At 44.1% G+C, this 19,689-nt stretch overlaps 1 protein-coding gene across 1 annotated transcript in view; it reads right to left on the minus strand.

Annotated features, from left to right (window-relative positions):
• Nucleotides 1-19,689, minus strand: part of LOC124150791 (macrophage mannose receptor 1-like) — an 85,120-nt gene that overhangs the window by 48,990 nt on the left and 16,441 nt on the right. The window contains exons 9-17 of the mRNA XM_046522867.2: nucleotides 19,048-19,177; nucleotides 16,564-16,646; nucleotides 13,109-13,240; nucleotides 12,573-12,680; nucleotides 10,831-11,001; nucleotides 7,144-7,232; nucleotides 6,041-6,200; nucleotides 4,635-4,670; nucleotides 2,439-2,609 (exon numbers count right to left, since the gene is read on the minus strand). Of these exons, the coding sequence (XP_046378823.2) occupies nucleotides 2,439-2,609; nucleotides 4,635-4,670; nucleotides 6,041-6,200; nucleotides 7,144-7,232; nucleotides 10,831-11,001; nucleotides 12,573-12,680; nucleotides 13,109-13,240; nucleotides 16,564-16,646; nucleotides 19,048-19,177 (1,080 nt within the window). The remainder of the gene's footprint in view (nucleotides 1-2,438; nucleotides 2,610-4,634; nucleotides 4,671-6,040; nucleotides 6,201-7,143; nucleotides 7,233-10,830; nucleotides 11,002-12,572; nucleotides 12,681-13,108; nucleotides 13,241-16,563; nucleotides 16,647-19,047; nucleotides 19,178-19,689) is intronic.

Consider the following 19,689-nt stretch of genomic DNA (forward strand, 5'->3'; position numbering starts at 1 on the left):
AACGTGAATCACCTCTGTCTAATGTATACGTGAATCTGTACTCGTAACAAACGTGCATCACTTCTGTCTAATGTATACGTGAATCTGCACTGTAACAAACGTGAATCACCTCTGTCTAATGTATACGTGAATCTGTACTCGTAACAAACGTGCATCACTTCTGTCTAATGTATACGTGAATCTGCACTGTAACAAACGTGAATCACCTCTGTCTAATGTATACGTGAATCTGTACTCGTAACAAACGTGCATCACTTCTGTCTAATGTATACGTGAATCTGCACTGTAACAAACGTGCATCACTTCTGTCTAATGTATACGTGAATCTGTACTCGTAACAAACGTGAATCACCTCTGTCTAATGTATACGTGAATCTGCACTGTAACAAACGTGAATCACCTCTGTCTAATGTATACGTGAATCTGTACTCGTAACAAACGTGCATCACCTCTGTCTAATGTATACGTGAATCTGCACTGTAACAAACGTGAATCACCTCTGTCTAATGTATACGTGAATCTGTACTCGTAACAAACGTGCATCACTTCTGTCTAATGTATACGTGAATCTGCACTGTAACAAACGTGAATCACCTCTGTCTAATGTATACGTGAATCTGTACTCGTAACAAACGTGCATCACCTCTGTCTAATGTATACGTGAATCTGCACTGTAACAAACGTGCATCACCTCTGTCTAATGTATACGTGAATCTGTACTCGTAACAAACGTGCATCACTTCTGTCTAATGTATACGTGAATCTGCACTGTAACAAACGTGAATCACTTCTGTCTAATGTATACGTGAATCTGCACTGTAACAAACGTGAATCACCTCTGTCTAATGTATACGTGAATCTGTACTCGTAACAAACGTGCATCACCTCTGTCTAATGTATACGTGAATCTGCACTGTAACAAACGTGAATCACCTCTGTCTAATGTATACGTGAATCTGTACTCGTAACAAACGTGCATCACTTCTGTCTAATGTATACGTGAATCTGTACTCGTAACAAACGTGCATCACTTCTGTCTAATGTATACGTGAATCTGCACTGTAACAAACGTGAATCACCTCTGTCTAATGTATACGTGAATCTGCACTGTAACAAACGTGAATCACCTCTGTCTAATGTATACGTGAATCTGTACTCGTAACAAACGTGCATCACCTCTGTCTAATGTATACGTGAATCTGCACTGTAACAAACGTGAATCACCTCTGTCTAATGTATACGTGAATCTGTACTCGTAACAAACGTGCATCACTTCTGTCTAATGTATACGTGAATCTGCACTGTAACAAACGTGCATCACCTCTGTCTAATGTATACGTGAATCTGCACTGTAACAAACGTGAATCACTTCTGTCTAATGTATACGTGAATCTGCACTCGTAACAAACGTGAATCACTTCTGTCTAATGTTTACGTGAATCTGCAATAGTCTAGTACAAAATGTGAATCAAGTCCGTCAAAGTGTGCTGAAGAAGTTTGGAACGGTTCACGTGAACTGTACTCGTAACAAAATGTGTGCCACGACTGTCCAAGTGTAATGATAGAGTTTCAAGGTTTACGTGAACTGCACTCGTAACAAAATGTGAACCACGACTGTCCAAGTGCATTGACAGAGTTTCAAGGTTTACGTGAACTGCGCTCGTAACAAAATGTGAATCACGACTGTCCAAGTGTCATGACAGAGTTTCAAGGTTTACGTGAACTGCACTCGTAACAAAATATTCCAGCTATATGACGGCGGTCTGTAAATAATCGAGTCTGGACCAGACAATCCAATGATTAACATCATGAGCTTCGATCTTGCAGTTTGTATGTTTATTTGTTGTTTAACGCCTCACTGAGCCATATTCCATCTATATGGCGGCGGTCTGTGAACTGGACCAGACAATCCAGTGATTGACATCATGAACATCGATAAACGAAATTGAAATACGATGACATGCATCAAAGAAGTCAGCGAGTCTGACCACCCGACCCCATTAGTCGCCTCTTACGACAAGCATAGTCAGACATACGAAATCGATTTGGAAGAGTCAAATCAAACCTTTCAAATATTGCTGTAATCTATCTTCTAATAGATATTTTAGAGTTGCGTCACTCAAGAGCAACACTCTACAACAGTTACCTCCTTCTTATCCAGTGTATTATATCTCCATTCCATTTTGATAAATACTCATTCACCGCCCATTCGACCCCATACATAGTTTCTTTGCGGAAGTGACGTCACTGCCTACATCGCTCCTATTTCTAAGCACATAATTTCTTTCGCTCCTGAGAGTAATTTGATTGGACGATTATTTTTAGCGCCGTGCTATTCGAATCGGACTAAAAACGACTGTGTGGGGATGAATGGCCCAGTTTAGTTTACCATAACATAATGGCGTCAAAATATACTTGATAATCAAGGATCCACTCACCTGTAATGAAGTAGGACTCCTCGCTCGCCTCGATGCTGGCCAAGCGTCCACCATGTGCCTTGCACGTGGAATCGGCGTCATACCAAGTGAGTTGTTGGTCACTAAACTGGTAGCAATAAGGCGTGCTGGGGTCCGATTCCCAGAATGCGCCGCATTTGGTTGACCATGGTTCTGGAGATATTGTATGTGTATTAAAGTCTAAATTGCCATGCAAAAGAACGTATACAGTTGAAAATAGGATTTGACCAAAAAGTTACAAACGTTATGAAAACGCTACCAGGCTGAAACACCGATACACCGTCAAAGGTAGGGTATGATACCGATATCATCCCCATCGAATGTCCATTTCGTGTTTGTTTCATTTTTAGCCACCATCAAACATGGGTGCATACTTTCGTTTGCCCGGTAGTTTTGTGATTCCTCTGGAAATTACAGCCACACATATTCTTCTTCTTATACACAGTCTCATCGCCAATTTGTTTTTTTTAAACACATATAAATAAAATCACTTAACTATAATCATAACAACAGTTTAAAAGGTATTTCAGTTATATCACGGCGTGTCAGATTTATGGAGGAGGAAAGCCCGAAGTGAAGCACGGCTTAGGGTCAACCACTTTGATAAAAGTTTCCTGAAACTAGTGAGTGAGTTGGGTTTAACGCCGCTTTTAACAGTATTCCAGTTATATCGCGGCGTGTCAGCTTAATGTGGGAGGAAAGCCCGAAGTGATGCAGGTCTCAGACGTTTACCACTTCGGTGAAACCCGCGGGCACGGGTAAGGTGCTTACAAACCTAGAAACATAATCGGGACGAACCGGGATTCGAACCAACAATCATAGGTTTCTGGCATCTGTGCACAGCAAAACGCGGCGCCTTAGACTACTGGGCCAGCCGTGCCCCCCTTCCTGAAACTGATCCCAAGGGACAATGGCGCACTATCAGGGTTTGGTGCTGACAAGACAAGGATGTTGACTAGTGTGAATTTGGTATCCCAAACCACGATCATCGGATTCTGTCACATCCACAGGTTTGTTTGTTCGTTTGTTGTTTAATGCCACGCAATATTCCAACAATATGGCCACACAGTCCATTGACTGACACCATGAGCATCATTGATCTGCCATACATGGATACCATATCAGCAAGCCTGACGACCCTATCCAGGAGAAGCAAGGGTTGCTGCAGACCTATTGTAACTCGGATCTTCACATGTGTCGCCTTTTATGACAAGCATAGGTTCTTGAAGACCCATCCATTGTACCATATACATTCACGGGGTCGCCTCTTACGGCAAGCATAGGTTGCTGAAGACCCATTGTAACCCGGATCTTCACGGGGGTCGCCTCTTACGGCAAGCATAAGTTGCTGAAGACACATTGTAACCCGGATTTTCACAGGGGTCGCCTCTTACGGCAAGCATGGGTTGCTGTAGACCCATTGTACCACATATATTCACGGGGTCGCCTCTTACGGCAAGCATAGGTTGCTGTAGACCCATTGTACCACATCTATTCACGGGGGTCGCCTCTTACGGCAAGCATAAGTTGCTGAAGACCCATTGTATCCCGGATCTTCACGGGGGTCGCCTCTTACGGCAAGCATAAGTTGCTAAAGGCCCACTGTATCCCGGATCTTCACGGGGGTCGCCTCTTACGGCAAGCATAGGTTGCTGAAGACCCATTGTAACCCGGATCTTCACGGGGGTCGCCTCTTACGGCAAGCATAGGTTGCTGAAGACCCATTGTAACCCGGATCTTCACGGGGGTCGCCTCTTACGGCAAGCATAGGTTCTTGAAGACCCATTGTACCACATATATTCACGGGGGTCGCCTCTTACGGCAAGCACAGGCTGCTAAAGACCCATTGTAACCCGGATCTTCACGGGGGTCGCCTCTTACGGCAAGCATAGGTTCTTGAAGACCCATTGTACCACATATATTCACGGGGTCGCCTCTTACGGCAAGCACAGGTTGCTGAAGACCCATTGTAATCCGGATCTTCAAGGGGGTCGCCTCTTACGACAAGCATAGGTTGCTGAAGACCCATTGTACCACATATATTCACGGGGTCGCCTCTTACGGCAAGCATGGGTTGCTGAAGACCCATTGTAACCCGGATCTTCACGAGGCACATCTATAGGGCACAACGAAGATGCCTGTTTAACATGGAAACTATTCCGTCCATAGACAACTTACTTGGGGTAGTCGGAGGCGGGGACACGTAGGCATTTACTGGAAATATATAAAACAAAACAAATATAAGTCACACATCAGTTAAATAAACATATAAACATATAAACATATAAACACGTTAGTGCGGAGTGAGGAGGATATATAATAGATGCTTTATATGAGTGGATACCGGCCTTATGACGAACACTATGGACTGGCTTCATTTTTACATCTGTCGCACGCTGTGAACTCAAATACCTGTGTTAACTTTACTGTATCAATATCTCAAAACATTGATACGTCTAAGCATAAAAAAGTTGTTTTCAAGATCAGACGTCTGTGGTTTGAAGTTGTTTCTTTATTTTCGCCGTGGATTATGTACGTGAGCAAAGTGAATGAGTAGCGATTGCCAAATCAGCGTGTCGGCTTCATGTGTGCTGACGACCAACAGTGACGATGTGTATGGTCACGTGTATGTATACATTACGTACCTCCATCACTCGGTAATATATACGTTTTGATTTATAGTCGCTATTTTAACGGATGAAGTGAGTCGGTGAGTGGGGTTTAAAACAGATTTTCCAGTAATATTACGGCGTGTCAGCTCGAAGTGATGCAGGTCTCAGATGTTTTCCACTTTGGTCAGACCCACGAGCACGACAAACCTAGAAACATAAACGGGGCGAACCCAGATTCGAACCCACAATCATAAGTTTCTGGCTTGCCCAAGGGACGTGACTCTGAACAGCAAATTGTGGCGCCTTAAACGACTGGGCGACCCATGCCCCGTCATTGACGATGGGGTATGACGCTGCAAATCAAGGGCTACAATCGGGACTGCTAAGGGACAACACAGTGTAGAATGTGAGCAAGCCTTAGGCACTTGGTCGACAGAGCTTAGGCAACATTATCGACCAGACCACCGTCATTGAGTGAGTGAGTGAGTTTGGTTTTACGCCGCTATTAGCAATATTCCAGCAATATCACGGCGGGGGACACCAGAAATGGGCTTCACACATTGTACCCATGTCGGGATTCGAACCCGGGTCTTCGGCGTGACGAGCGAACGCCTTAACCACTAGGCTACCCGACCGCCCATTGAGAGTTGTGTCTAACGTGTATCGTAAACGTTCAGGTTGAATTTGTACGGAGAGAACATACGGGGCAGATCTAATGTTAGTCTGAATACACAACTCATATACAGCAAACTACGGTTATAACGAACTCAAAGGGACTACTAATTTTAGTTCGTTATAACCGTATTTCGATATAAGCATATATACAGCATAACTACAGCAAATAGTCGGGACCAAAAAGTAAGTTCGTTATATCCGTCAGTTCGTTATAAGCGTGTTCGTTATAACCGTAGTTTAATTAAATCTGAGATATTATATTGAACCTAGCTCTGCAGCTATAATCGTAATACACACCTGCTTTCGCCTGGCATATGAAGTTGAACTTGGCGCTGCAGGAAAAGTCATGCCAAAGACCGTTCTGTTCGGGTGTTTTGGTGGCATACATTACGACGCAGTTCTCGTTGCCCTTCTGAAGGTTGTCTGGTTGACCCTTTATCCATTGAGTGTAGGTAGCCTGATGTACAGAGGGTTAAAACAATGAAATGTCGATATATCGTTTAACCCGACTGGAGTCTGGGTTAGAATAGGCCCTATCAACCTACGATGCTGCTCTCTTGAATGGGTTGTCAGGGTCGGTGAATTGGTTGATATTGTCATCATTCCCCGACAGCTGCTCATGATATCAATCACTGGTTTGTTTAGCCCAGATTCGATTAATCACGGGCCGCCGTCGTATAGCTGGGATTTTGCCGACTGAGGCATTAAACAACAAACAACAATACGTCGTGTAACGTTATAGTCCTCGTAGAAACCGTATAGGCACTATGGTCTTATATCGACACTTATGTGTCGTACTATGGATAACCAGATTCGATAATATTCGACGATTCCAGACTTCGAGTTATCTAGGTTCACTGTAAACATGCTAATATCGTTGTCAATACTAAACACAACTTTGAAATTGTCACAAATTGATAGGATTCGAAAGAGCATCCTCAATAACCAACCATTATCTTAACTGAACCAATCAGCTATGATTAGAAAAGGAGGTGTGTGTGTGTGTGGCGGGGGGAAGGGGGGGGGGGGGGGACTGTTGGGGGAAGGGGTTTGGCACTTTGCAGTCTGCCTGAAAGCAAGGCAACCTGTTAAGGGTGTGTCCTAACAGTTTACCAATAGACGGCAGAGATTGAGGAGACAAGGCAACGCCAGGAACGGGTTCTGCGCCAATGCCACACGAATGAAGGTTTTGCCTCCGATTCACAGGTTTTCAAGGCAGATGTTCTAAGTTGCATTTTGGTTTAAAAGGATTTTTTTTCTATTATGATTGAGGAGTACGGGTGATCGGCAGGGTGTCCAGGGTTGAATGAGGATCGGAGTATTTCAAGTATGTATTGAAATGGGAGAAGGTTTAAGCGTATTAGGGTATGCGCAGGCAGAGCTGTGTTGGTATATATTACGTTGTGTGTGTCGCCCTGCCATTGCCACCATCCCTCCGTTGTCTGATCGTTCAGACCGATCCAGTAGTCACCGTGATGTTGTACCTTGCCTGAAATGTGCACAGATGAAGAATGTTGTCTTGTGACGTATAAACTGACTTAAACACTGGCGTACTGGTGACGTATGAACCGTCTCAGACAGAGACGTACTGGTGACGTATGAAGTGACTTACACACAGGCGTGCTGGTGACGTATGAACCGTCTCAGACACAGGCGTACTGGTGACGTATGAACCGTCTCAGACACAGGCGTACTGGTGACGTATGAAGTGACTTACACACAGGCGTGCTGGTGACGTATGAAGTGACTCAGATATAGGCGTAGTGGTGACGTAGGACTGACTCAGACACAGGTGTACTGGTGACGTATAAAGTGACTTAGATACAGACGTAGTGGTGACGTATGAAGTGACTTAGATACAGGCGTAGTGGTGACGTATAAAGTGACTTAGATACAGACGTAGTGGTGACGTATGAAGTGACTTAGATACAGGCGTAGTGGTGACGTATGAAGTGACATAGATACAGGCGTAGTGGTGACGTATGACTGACTCAGACACAGGCGTACTGGTGACGTATAAAGTGACTTAGATACAGACGTAGTGGTGACGTATGACTGACTCAGACACAGGCGTACTGGTGACGTATAAAGTGACTTAGATACAGGCGTAGTGGTGACGTATAAAGTGACTTAAGCACAGGCGTACTGGTGACGTATGACTGAGTTAGACACAGGTGTACTGGTGACGTATGACTGAGTTAGACACAGGTGTACTGGTGACGTATGACTGAGTTAGACAAAGGTGTACTGGTGACGTATGACTGAGTTAGACACAGGCGTACTGGTGACGTATAAACTGAGTTAGACAAAGGTGTACTGGTGACGTATGAACTGAGTTAGACACAGGTGTACTGGTGACGTATGACTGAGTTAGACACAGGCGTACTGGTGACGTATGACTGAGTAAGACACAGGTGTACTGGTGACGTGAGAACTGAGTTAGACACAGGTGTACTGGTGACGTATGACTGAGTTAGACACAGGTGTACTGGTGACGTATGACTGAGTTAGACACAGGTGTACTGGTGACGTAAGAACTGAGTTAGACACAGGCGTACTGGTGACGTATGACTGAGTTAGACACAGGCGTACTGGTGACGTAAGAACTGAGTTAGACACAGGTGTACTGGTGACGTAAGAACTGAGTTAGACACAGGTGTACTGGTGACGTATGACTGAGTTAGACACAGGCGTACTGGTGACGTATGAACTGAGTTAGACACAGGTGTACTGGTGACGTATGAAGTGAGTCTGACACAGGTGTACTGGTGACGTATGACTGAGTTAGACACAGGTGTACTGGTGACGTATGAACTGAGTTAGACACAGGTGTACTGTTGACGTATGACTGAGTTAGACACAGGTGTACTGGTGACGTATGACTGAGTTAGACACAGGTGTATTGGTGACGTATGAACTGAGTTAGACACAGGCGTACTGGTGACGTATGACTGAGTTAGACACAGGTGTACTGGTGACGTATAAACTGAGTTAGACACAGGCGTACTGGTGACGTATGAACTGAGTCAGACACAGGTGTACTGGTGACGTATAAACTGAGTTAGACACAGGTGTACTGGTGACATATGAAGTGAGTCTGACACAGGTGTACTGGTGACGTATGAACTGAGTTAGACACAGGTGTACTGGTGACGTATGAACTGAGTTAGACACAGGAGTACTGGTGACGTATGAGTGAGTGAGTGAGTGAGTATGGTTTTACGCCGCTTTTAGCAATATTCCAGCAATATCACGGCGGGGGACACCAGAAATGGGCTTCACACATTGTACCCATGTCGGGAATCGAACCCGGGTCTTCGACGTGACGAGCGAACGCTTAAACCACTAGGCTACCCGACCGCCCCTGGTGACGTATGAACTGACTTAGATACAGGTGTACTGGTGACGTATAAACTGACTTAGATACAGGTGTACTGGTGACGTATGAAGTGAGTCAGACACAGGTGTACTGGTGACGTATGAACTGAGTTAGACACAGGTGTACTGGTGACGTATAAACTGAGTTAGACACAGGTGTACTGGTGACGTATGAAGTGAGTCAGACACAGGTGTACTGGTGACGTATGAACTGAGTCTGACACAGGTGTACTGGTGACGTATGAACTGAGTTAGACACAGGAGTACTGGTGACGTATGAACTGAGTTAGACACAGGTGTACTGTTGACGTATGACTGAGTTAGACACAGGCGTACTGGTGACGTATGACTGAGTCTGACACAGGTGTACTGGTGACGTATGAACTGAGTTTGACCCAGGCGTACTGGTGACGTATGAACTGACTTAGACACAGGTGTACTGGTGACGTATGAACTGAGTTAGACACAGGTGTACTGGTGACGTATGAACTGAGTTAGACACAGGTGTACTGGTGACGTATGAACTGACTTAGATACAGGTGTTCTGGTGACGTATGAACTGACTTAGATACAGGTGTACTGGTGACGTATGAACTGACTTAAACACAGGCGTACTGGTGACGTATGAACTGAACCAGACACATGCGACTTGTGACGTATGAACTGACTTAGACACAGGCGTACTGGTGACGTATGAACTGACTTAAGGACAGGGGCACTGGTGACGTATGAACTGACTCAGACAGAGACGTACACCATGTTACACCGTACTTGTGACTTATATACAGACGGACACACACTAGTGAGAAACAGACACAGCGTACTGGTGACTAATATACGGACACACAGACACAGCGTACTCGTGACTAATATACGGACACACAGACACATCGTACATGGTGATTGATATACAGACACACAGACACATCGTACATGGTGACTGATATACGGACACACAGACACATCGTACATGGTGACTGATATACGGACACACAGACACATCGTACATGGTGACTGATATACGGACACACAGACACATCGTACTGGTGACTGATATACGGACACACAGACACATCGTACATGGTGACTGATATACGGACACACAGACACATCGTACATGGTGACTGATATACGGACACACAGACACATCGTACATTGTGACTGATATACGGACACACAGACACATCGTACTGGTGACTGATATACGAACACACAGACACAGCGTACTGGTGACTGATATACGGACACACAGACACATCGTACTGGTGACTGATATACGGACACACAGACACATCGTACATGGTGACTGATATACGGACACACAGACACATCGTACTGGTGACTGATATACGGACACACAGACACATCGTACATGGTGACTGATATACGGACACACAGACACATCGTACATGGTATCTGATATACGGACACACAGACACATCGTACAGTGTGACTGATATACGGACACACAGACACATCGTACTGGTGACTGATATACGGACACACAGACACAGCGTACTGGTAACTGATATACGGACACACAGACACAGCGTACTGGTGACTGATATACGGACACACAGACACATTGTACATGGTGACTGGTATACGGACACAGCGTACTGTGACAATTACAAGGACGCACTAAAAAACCGAGCTGGTGACTTATATACAGGCAGACAGGAATTACACGACACACTGACAAACCGCACTTGAGATAAACCCTTGAGTCCTGGAGTCTGGAATCTTGACAAGGTTGCAGTTGCTCTGTCCAGACTTGCTGATACACCAGTCCGAGGCTGAAGCGTATGTCATGTCCTGCTCGTTGAAGTAGTAGCAATACTGGCCATGGTTTACCCAGTGTCTGGGGCAGCTGAACGAATCTGGGGGTAAAATGTGACTGGGATAGACGTTTTACTGAAAGACGATAAGTTATTCGTCCCAATTAATTCAATATTTTTGAATACTAAAATCTGGAAGTTTGAAGATATGGGTTTTCCAGAATTTGTTTCATGCCAACAGTAACATGCTATGTTTTTGTTTGTTTGTTTGTTTGTTTGTTTGTTGTTTAACGCCGCTCTCAGCACAATTGCAGCTTTATGACGGCGGTATGTATATAATCATGAGCATCAATCCACACAATCCAGAGATTGATATCATGAGCATCGTCCACGCAATATGGATACGATGACGTGCATCTACCAAGTCAACGAGCCTGTCCACCCGATCCCGTTTGTCACCTTTTACGGCAAGCATGGGTTGCTGAAGACCTATTCTAACCCGGATCTTCACGGGCCGCTATGTTCTTGTACTTGGCTGGTAACATATGCGTTAATTAGTCATTTTCTAAATCAATGTTACTTATTTGGCAGCAGCGTTGTTGTTTTTTGTTGCTTCCTGTTTGTTTAAGGCGGCCTCAAAATAATCGAGCTTGTACCAGACAATCCCCGCCGTTGGTAGTACGATCACACGCAAATTACCAAGTGGCCGGGCCTGACCACCCAATACATTAAAACGCCTCTTACGACACCCTCTGTTGAGTCGGGTGGTGTTTAACACGTACATGCCCAACAGGCCTGCGTCATGGACGGACCGTAACATATCATAGACCAACTGAACTGTTTGGCCATGGTTTAAACACATAAACTCAGCAGAGGAAGGTGACTGCAAAGATCGAGTTGGCGGGACCGACAATGAATAATTACGTGACGGATAAAGCACGACAAGACCGAGGAGCCGTAAACGATTGTCGAGTTCTTACTTACTCGACCATAACCGTGAAGGAGGGCTTTTATCTCAGTTATAAACCGTCTAAAAGCAAGAAATACCAGAAAATATAAGCAAACATCTAAATACCTTATTATAATGAAACAAGAGTGTGTCGCGGTATAAAAGGAATTCTATCAAAGCGTGCGAGAAAAAAACCACGTGCAGCGTGGATCAACTGGATTAATTATATGTAAAATTGAACAACTTTTCATCACCTGTCCCGGTGGTTCACTGTGGGAAAACAGTGAGTTACAAAACTAATCACTATATGTGAGGTTGCAGGTTCGATTCCCCTCATCCATAATGAAAACTTTCATTTCGTGTCTTCTATTTTAGAACATTGGACGTTTGAGTGAGTGAGTGAGTATGGTTTTACGCCGCTTTTAGCAATATTCCAGCAATATCACGGCGGGGGACACCAGAAATGGGCTTCACACATTGTACCCATGTCGGGAATCGAACCCGGGTCTTCGGCGTGACGAGCGAACGCTTTAACCACTAGGCTACCCGACCGCCCCTGGACGTTTGAAACACCCAGTACAAATTTCGTCAATTACTAAACTCCACAGGTCTTTCTCGGAAAAAGTAAAATCTCCCAAGGGGTTACGAGATAGAAAGATACCTGAAATACAATAGGCAAAAGTGGCAATAGGTTTATAACTCCGTATATTGACGGGGCACTCACTTGGCGGATGTGTGATTTGCTTTACTGGTGTATCTGTAGGTATCTGACAGATAAAGGATCTCACGTGCGTACAGTCAGACGACACGTGCCATTTTCCATTTCTGTCGCCTGTAATCATAACATATAATGATAAAAGTTCATTATAACCATACCTGAAACTACGAGGTTTAAATGAACATAATTTTCTCTCGAATGTACTGCAAGTACTCTATGGTTTATACGTCATTAAAACATAAAATAACTGATGCAAAATACTTGATTTTGACAGATCAAAGTGAGGCATCAAATCACAATAGTCACCTCTGAATGAAACAGCTGACTCGACGTCACTCCGGAAAGTAATATTTATAGGTAAGTATTTCCTTACCAATCATTGTGGGTAAGCATTTTGAAATCTGAGCATGTCCGTGCTGAATTGAATCTGAGGTTCCAAATTCAATTTAACGCTGTTACCTGTAAATAAATTTACAGGTAACCTAGCTCTACATTGAAAAAAAAGTATATGTATATATAGTAGATATACTAGATATTCCTACTTGTAACGATGTAGCCACAATCCTGGTGTCCTTTGCTGTTGGAAGGCTTGGCACTGTTCCAGTTCTTAAAGGAATTTGTTCCCACTTCAGCTCCGTTAGTGAACACCCACGGTCCACCGTCTTTGTTATTGTCTAAAAAATAACAATGAGGAACACTCATTAGTGCTATTGATTCAACTGTGATTGTATTTGCAATAACTGCATCTATTGTGTCACCGCATGAGGTACTTGCGTGATGATTTAAACTGAAGAGTTTTAGCGAAGTCAGGTGAAATAGGGGTTTAACGTCGCGTTTCTAAATAGTGAGCTGTCATAGAGACGCCCCCTCTCTCTCTCGCTCTCTCTCTCCCTCTCTCTCTCTCTCCCTCTCTCTCTCTCTCTCTCTGATGATCCCGATGATCAGTCCTCCTAATTATTATAATCATATCTATAAGTTTTTCAAAGAATAATTTGGAAATATCAATAAAATAACCTGTGTCGCTTACAGGGATCGGGTGGTCAGGCTCGCTGACTTGGTTGATGCATGTCATCGATCCCAATTGCGTGGATCGATGCTCATGATATTAATCACTGGATAGTCTGGTCCAGACTCGATTATTTACAGACCGCCGTCATATAGCTGGAATATTGCTGAGTGCGGCGTTAAACAACCAACCAACCAACTAACCACTCACTCACCTACGTTAACTTGGTCGCTTACCAGTTAACTCACTCTCTCACTTACGTTAACTTGGTCGCTTGCCAGTCAACTCACTCACTCACCTACGTTTACTTGGTCGCTTACCAGTTAACTCACTCTCTCACTTACGTTAACTTGGTCGCTTGCCAGTCAACTCACTCACTCACCTACGTTTACTTGGTCGCTTACCAGTTAACTCACTCACTCACTTACATTAACTTACATCAACTCAGGGGCGGTCGGGTAGCCTAGGGTTAAAGGGTTCGCTCGTCACGCCGAAGACCCAGGTTCGATTCCCGACATGGGTACAATGTGTGAAGCCCATTTCTGGTGTCCCCCGCCGTGATATTGATGGAATATTGCTAAAAGCGGCGTAAAACCGTACTCACTCACTACAAGTCAACTCACTCACTCACTTACGTTAACATGTGTCGCTTACAATTCAACTCTCTCACTCACTCACTCACTCACTCACGTCAACATGTGTCGCCTACCAGGCAACTCACTCATACACTTACGTTAACTTGTGTCGCTTACAAATGAACTCTCTCACTCACTCACTCACTCACTCACTCACTCACTCACTCACGTCAACATGTGTCGCCTACCAGTCAACTCACTCAAACACTTACGTTAACTTGTGTCGCTTGCCAGTCAACTCACTCACTCACTTACGTTAACTTGGTCGCTTACCAGTTAACTCACTCACTCACTTACATTAACTTGGTCGCTTACCAGTCAACTCACTCAAACACTTACGTTAACTTGTGTCGCTTGCCAGTCAACTCACTCAAACACTTACGTTAACTTGGTCGCCTACCAGCCAACTCACTCAAACACTTACGTTTACGTGTGTCGATTACAAGTCATCTCACTCACTCACTTACGTTAATCTGTGTCGCTTACAAATCAACTCTTTCACCCACTCACTCACTCACGTCAACATGTGTCGCCTACCAGCCAACTCACTCATACACTTACGCTAACTTGTGTCGCTTACAAATGAACTCTATCACACACTCACTCACTCACTCACGTCAACATGTGTCGCCTACCAGCCAACTCACTCATATACTTACGTTAACGTGTGTCGATTCCCAGTCATCTCACTCACTCACTTACGTTAATCTGTGTCACTTACAAATCAACTCTCTCACCCACTCACTCACTCACGTCAACATGTGTCGCATACCAGCCAACTCACTCATACACTTACGTTAACGTGTGTCGATTCCCAGTCATCTCACTCACTCACTTACGTTAACCTGTGTCGCTTACAAATCAACTCTCTCACTCACTCACTCACTCACTCACTCACGTCAACATGTGTCGCCTACCAGGCAACTCACTCATACACTTATGTTAACTTGTGTCGCTTACAAATGAACTCTCTCACTCACTACCTCACTCATTCACGTCAACATGTGTCGCCTACCAGCCAACTCACACACTCACTTACGTTAACCTGTGTCGCTTACAAATCAACTCTCTCACCCACTCACTCACTCACTCACTCACTCACGTGAGTATGTGTCGCCTACCAGCCAACTCACTCATACACTTATGTTAACTTGTGTCGCTTACAAATGAACTCTCTCACTCACTCACTCACTCACTCACTCACGTCAACATGTGTCGCCTACCAGCCAACTCACTCACTCACTTACGTTAACCTGTGTCGCTTACAAATGAACTCTCTCACCCACTCACTCACTCATTCACTCACTCACTCACGTCAACATGTGTCGCCTACCAGCCAACTCACTCATACACTTACGTTAACGTGTGTCGATTCCCAGTCATCTCACTCACTCACTTATGTTAACTTGTGTCGCTTACAAATCAACTCTCTCACCCACTCACTCACTCACTCACGTCAACATGTGTCGCCTACCAGGCAACTCACTCATACACTTACGTTAACATGTGTCGATTCCCAGTCATCTCACTCACTCACTTAAGTTAACCCGTGTCGCTTACAAATCAACTCTCTCACCCACTCACTCACTCACTCACTCACTCACTCACTCACGTCAACATGTGTCGCCTACCAGCCAACTTACTCATACAATTACGTTAACGTGTGTCGATTCCCAGTCATCTCACTCACTCACTTACGTTAACTTGTGTCGCTTACAAATCAACTCTCTCACCCACTCACTCACTCACTCACGTCAACATGTGTCGCCTACCAGCCAACTCACTCATACAATTACGTTAACGTGTGTCGATTCCCAGTCATCTCACTCACTCACTTACGTTAACCTGTGTCGCTTACAAATCAACTCTCTCACCCACTCACTCACTCACTCACGTCAACATGTGTCGCCTACCAGCCAACTCACTCATACATTTATGTTAACTTGTGTCGCTTACAAATGAACTCTCTCACTCACTCACTCACTCATTCACGTCAACATGTGTCGCCTACCAGCCAACTCACACACTCACTTACGTTAACCTGTGTCGCTTACAAATCAACTCTCTCACCCACTCACTCACTCACTCACTCACGTGAGTATTTGTCGCCTACCAGCCAACTCACTCATACACTTATGTTAACTTGTGTCGCTTACAAATGAACTCTCTCACTCACTCACTCACTCACTCACGTCAACATGTGTCGCCTACCAGCCAACTCACTCACTCACTTACGTTAACCTGTGTCGCTTACAAATCAACTCTCTCACCCACTCACTCACTCACTCACTCACGTCAACATGTGTCGATTCCCAGTCATCTCACTCACTCACTTATGTTAACTTGTGTCGCTTACCAGTCAACCCGATCCACAATTCAGTGACTCCGACTGCGTTTTGGGTTGAAAGATACTGGTTGATGAAGGCCTGGATGCCTTTGCTGAAATAATAAGTGTGACATTATGTCAGTCGAATCAAACTATTGATATAAAACGAAATTATAGGTATTAGTATGTTGAATTGTGTAGCTGTGTATAACAAACAAATCTCTACAAATGAGCCGACCCGTGAAGATCCGAGGTAGAATAGGTCTTCAGCAACCAATGCTTGCCGTAAAAGGCGACTATGCTTGTCGTAAGAGGCGACTGACGGGATCGGGTGATCCGGCTATCCCAATTACGTGGATCGATGCTCATGATGTCAATCAGTGGATTATCTGGTCCAGACTTGATTATTTACAGACCGCCGTCATATAGCTGGAATATTGCTGATTGCGGCGTTAAACAACAAACAAACAAACAAACAACAAATCACGCATCTCCTTAAAGTGTACAACACACAACTGAACATCCCCGAACACTGTATAACACACAAATCACGCATACCCTTAAAGTGTACAACACACAAATGCACATCTCCGAACACTGTATAACACACAAATGACGCATCTCCTTAAAGTGTACAACACACAACTGAACATCTCCGAACACTGTATAAGACACAAATCACGCATCTCCTTAAAGTGTACAACACACAACTGAACATCTCCGAACACTGTATAAGACACAAATGACACATCTCCTTAAAGTGTACAACACACAAATGAACATCTTCGAACACTGTATAAGACACAAATCACGCATACCCTTAAAGTGTACAACACACAACTGAACATCTCCGAACACTGTATAACACACAAATCACGCATATCCTTAAAGTGTACAACACACAAAGGACCATCTCCGAACAGTGTATAACACACAAATCACGCATACCCTTAAAGTGTACAACACACAAATAAACATCTCCGAACACTGTATAACACACAAATCACGCATCTCCTTAAAGTGTACAACACACAAATGCACATCTCCGAACACTGTATAACACACAAATGACGCATCTCCTTAAAGTGTACAACACACAACTGAACATCTCCGAACACTGTATAAGACACAAATCACGCATCTCCTTAAAGTGTACAACACACAACTGAACATCTCCGAACACTGTATAACACACAAATGACGCATCTCCTTAAAGTGTACAACACACAAATGCACATCTCCGAACACTGTATAAGACACAAATCACGCATACCCTTAAAGTGTACAACACACAAATGAAACATCTCCGAACACTGTAAAACACACAAATCACGCATATCCTTAAAGTGTACAACACACAAAGGACCATCTCCGAACAGTGTATAACACACAAATCACGCATACCCTTAAAGTGTACAACACACAAATGAACATCTCCGAACACTGTAAAACACACAAATCACGCATCTCCTTAAAGTGTACAACACACAAATGCACATCTCCGAACACTGTATAAGACACAAATCACGCATCTCCTTAAAGTGTACAACACACAACTGAACATCTCCGAACACTGTATAACACACAAATCACGCATATCCTTAAAGTGTACAACACACAAAGGACCATCTCCGAACAGTGTATAACACACAAATCACGCATACCCTTAAAGTGTACAACACACAAATAAACATCTCCGAACACTGTATAACACACAAATGACGCATCTCCTTAAAGTGTACAACACACAAATGCACATCTCCGAACACTGTATAACACACAAATGACGCATCTCCTTAAAGTGTACAACACACAACTGAACATCTCCGAACACTGTAAAACACACAAATCACGCATCTCCTTAAAGTGTACAACACACAAATGAACATCTCCGAACACTGTAAAACACACAAATCACGCATCTCCTTAAAGTGTACAACACACAACTGAACATCTCCGAACACTGTATAACACACAAATGACGCATCTCCTTAAAGTGTACAACACACAAATGCACATCTCCGAACACTGTATAAGACACAAATCACGCATACCCTTAAAGTGTACAACACACAACTGAACATCTCCGAACACTGTAAAACACACAAATCACGCATATCCTTAAAGTGTACAACACACAAAGGACCATCTCCGAACAGTGTATAACACACAAATCACGCATACCCTTAAAGTGTACAACACACAAATGAACATCTCCGAACACTGTAAAACACACAAATCACGCATCTCCTTAAAGTGTACAACACACAGATGAACATCTCCGAACACTGTAAAACACACAAATCACGCATCTCCTTAAAGTGTACAACACACAAATGAACATCTCCGAACACTGTAAAACACACAAATCACGCATCTCCTTAAAGTGTACAACACACAAATGCACATCTCCGAACACTGTAAAACACACAAATCACGCATCTCCTTAAAGTGTACAACACACAATATACACGCGTCGCCTGAGACAAGAGTGGTGGAGTGGAGATGTATTACGTTTGTAAGGAGGCAAGGTTTCCGCCGAGTCCCTTGCAGTAGGTGCTAGCTGACGGCCACGACAAAGAGTAGTGGGGGTTGAACAGGTAGCACTCTGTCCCGTACTCCAGCCAGCCGTCCGCACATGTCCCTGGAAGAAATATTACTGATTAGTGATTGTAATAGTTCGCCTGAAAGAAACATCAATTTCTCGAGAAGTGCATATGGTCACTGAATTATTGATTGAGTGCGTGCGTGCGTGCGTCAGTCAGTCAGTCGGTCGGTCTTTGTTGTTTAACACCGCACTAAGCCATACACCAACCGTATTAAGGCGGTCTGTAAATGATGGAATCTGGACCAGACAATTCAGTGAATGATGTTATGATCATCAATCCACGTAATTGGCATACGATGACATGCACCAACCAAGTCAGTAAGCCTGACCTACCGATCCCGTTAGTCGCCTCTTACGACAAGCATAGTCGCCTCTTATGACAAGAATGGGTTACTGAAGTCCAATTCTAACCCGGATCTTCATGGGTAGAGTGAGTGAGTGAGTGAGTGAGTGTGTGAGTGAGTGAGTGAGTGAATGGGTGATTGGGTTGTGTTTTCGTTACCAGAACATCACGGCTGGTAAGCAGACAGTTACCACTCATGTAAGGA

The sequence above is a fragment of the Haliotis rufescens genome, unplaced genomic scaffold (genome assembly GCF_023055435.1).
Source record: "Haliotis rufescens isolate VD_foot unplaced genomic scaffold, xgHalRufe1.0.p SCAF_4, whole genome shotgun sequence".
In the NCBI taxonomy this organism is placed as follows: Eukaryota; Metazoa; Mollusca; class Gastropoda; order Lepetellida; family Haliotidae; genus Haliotis; species Haliotis rufescens.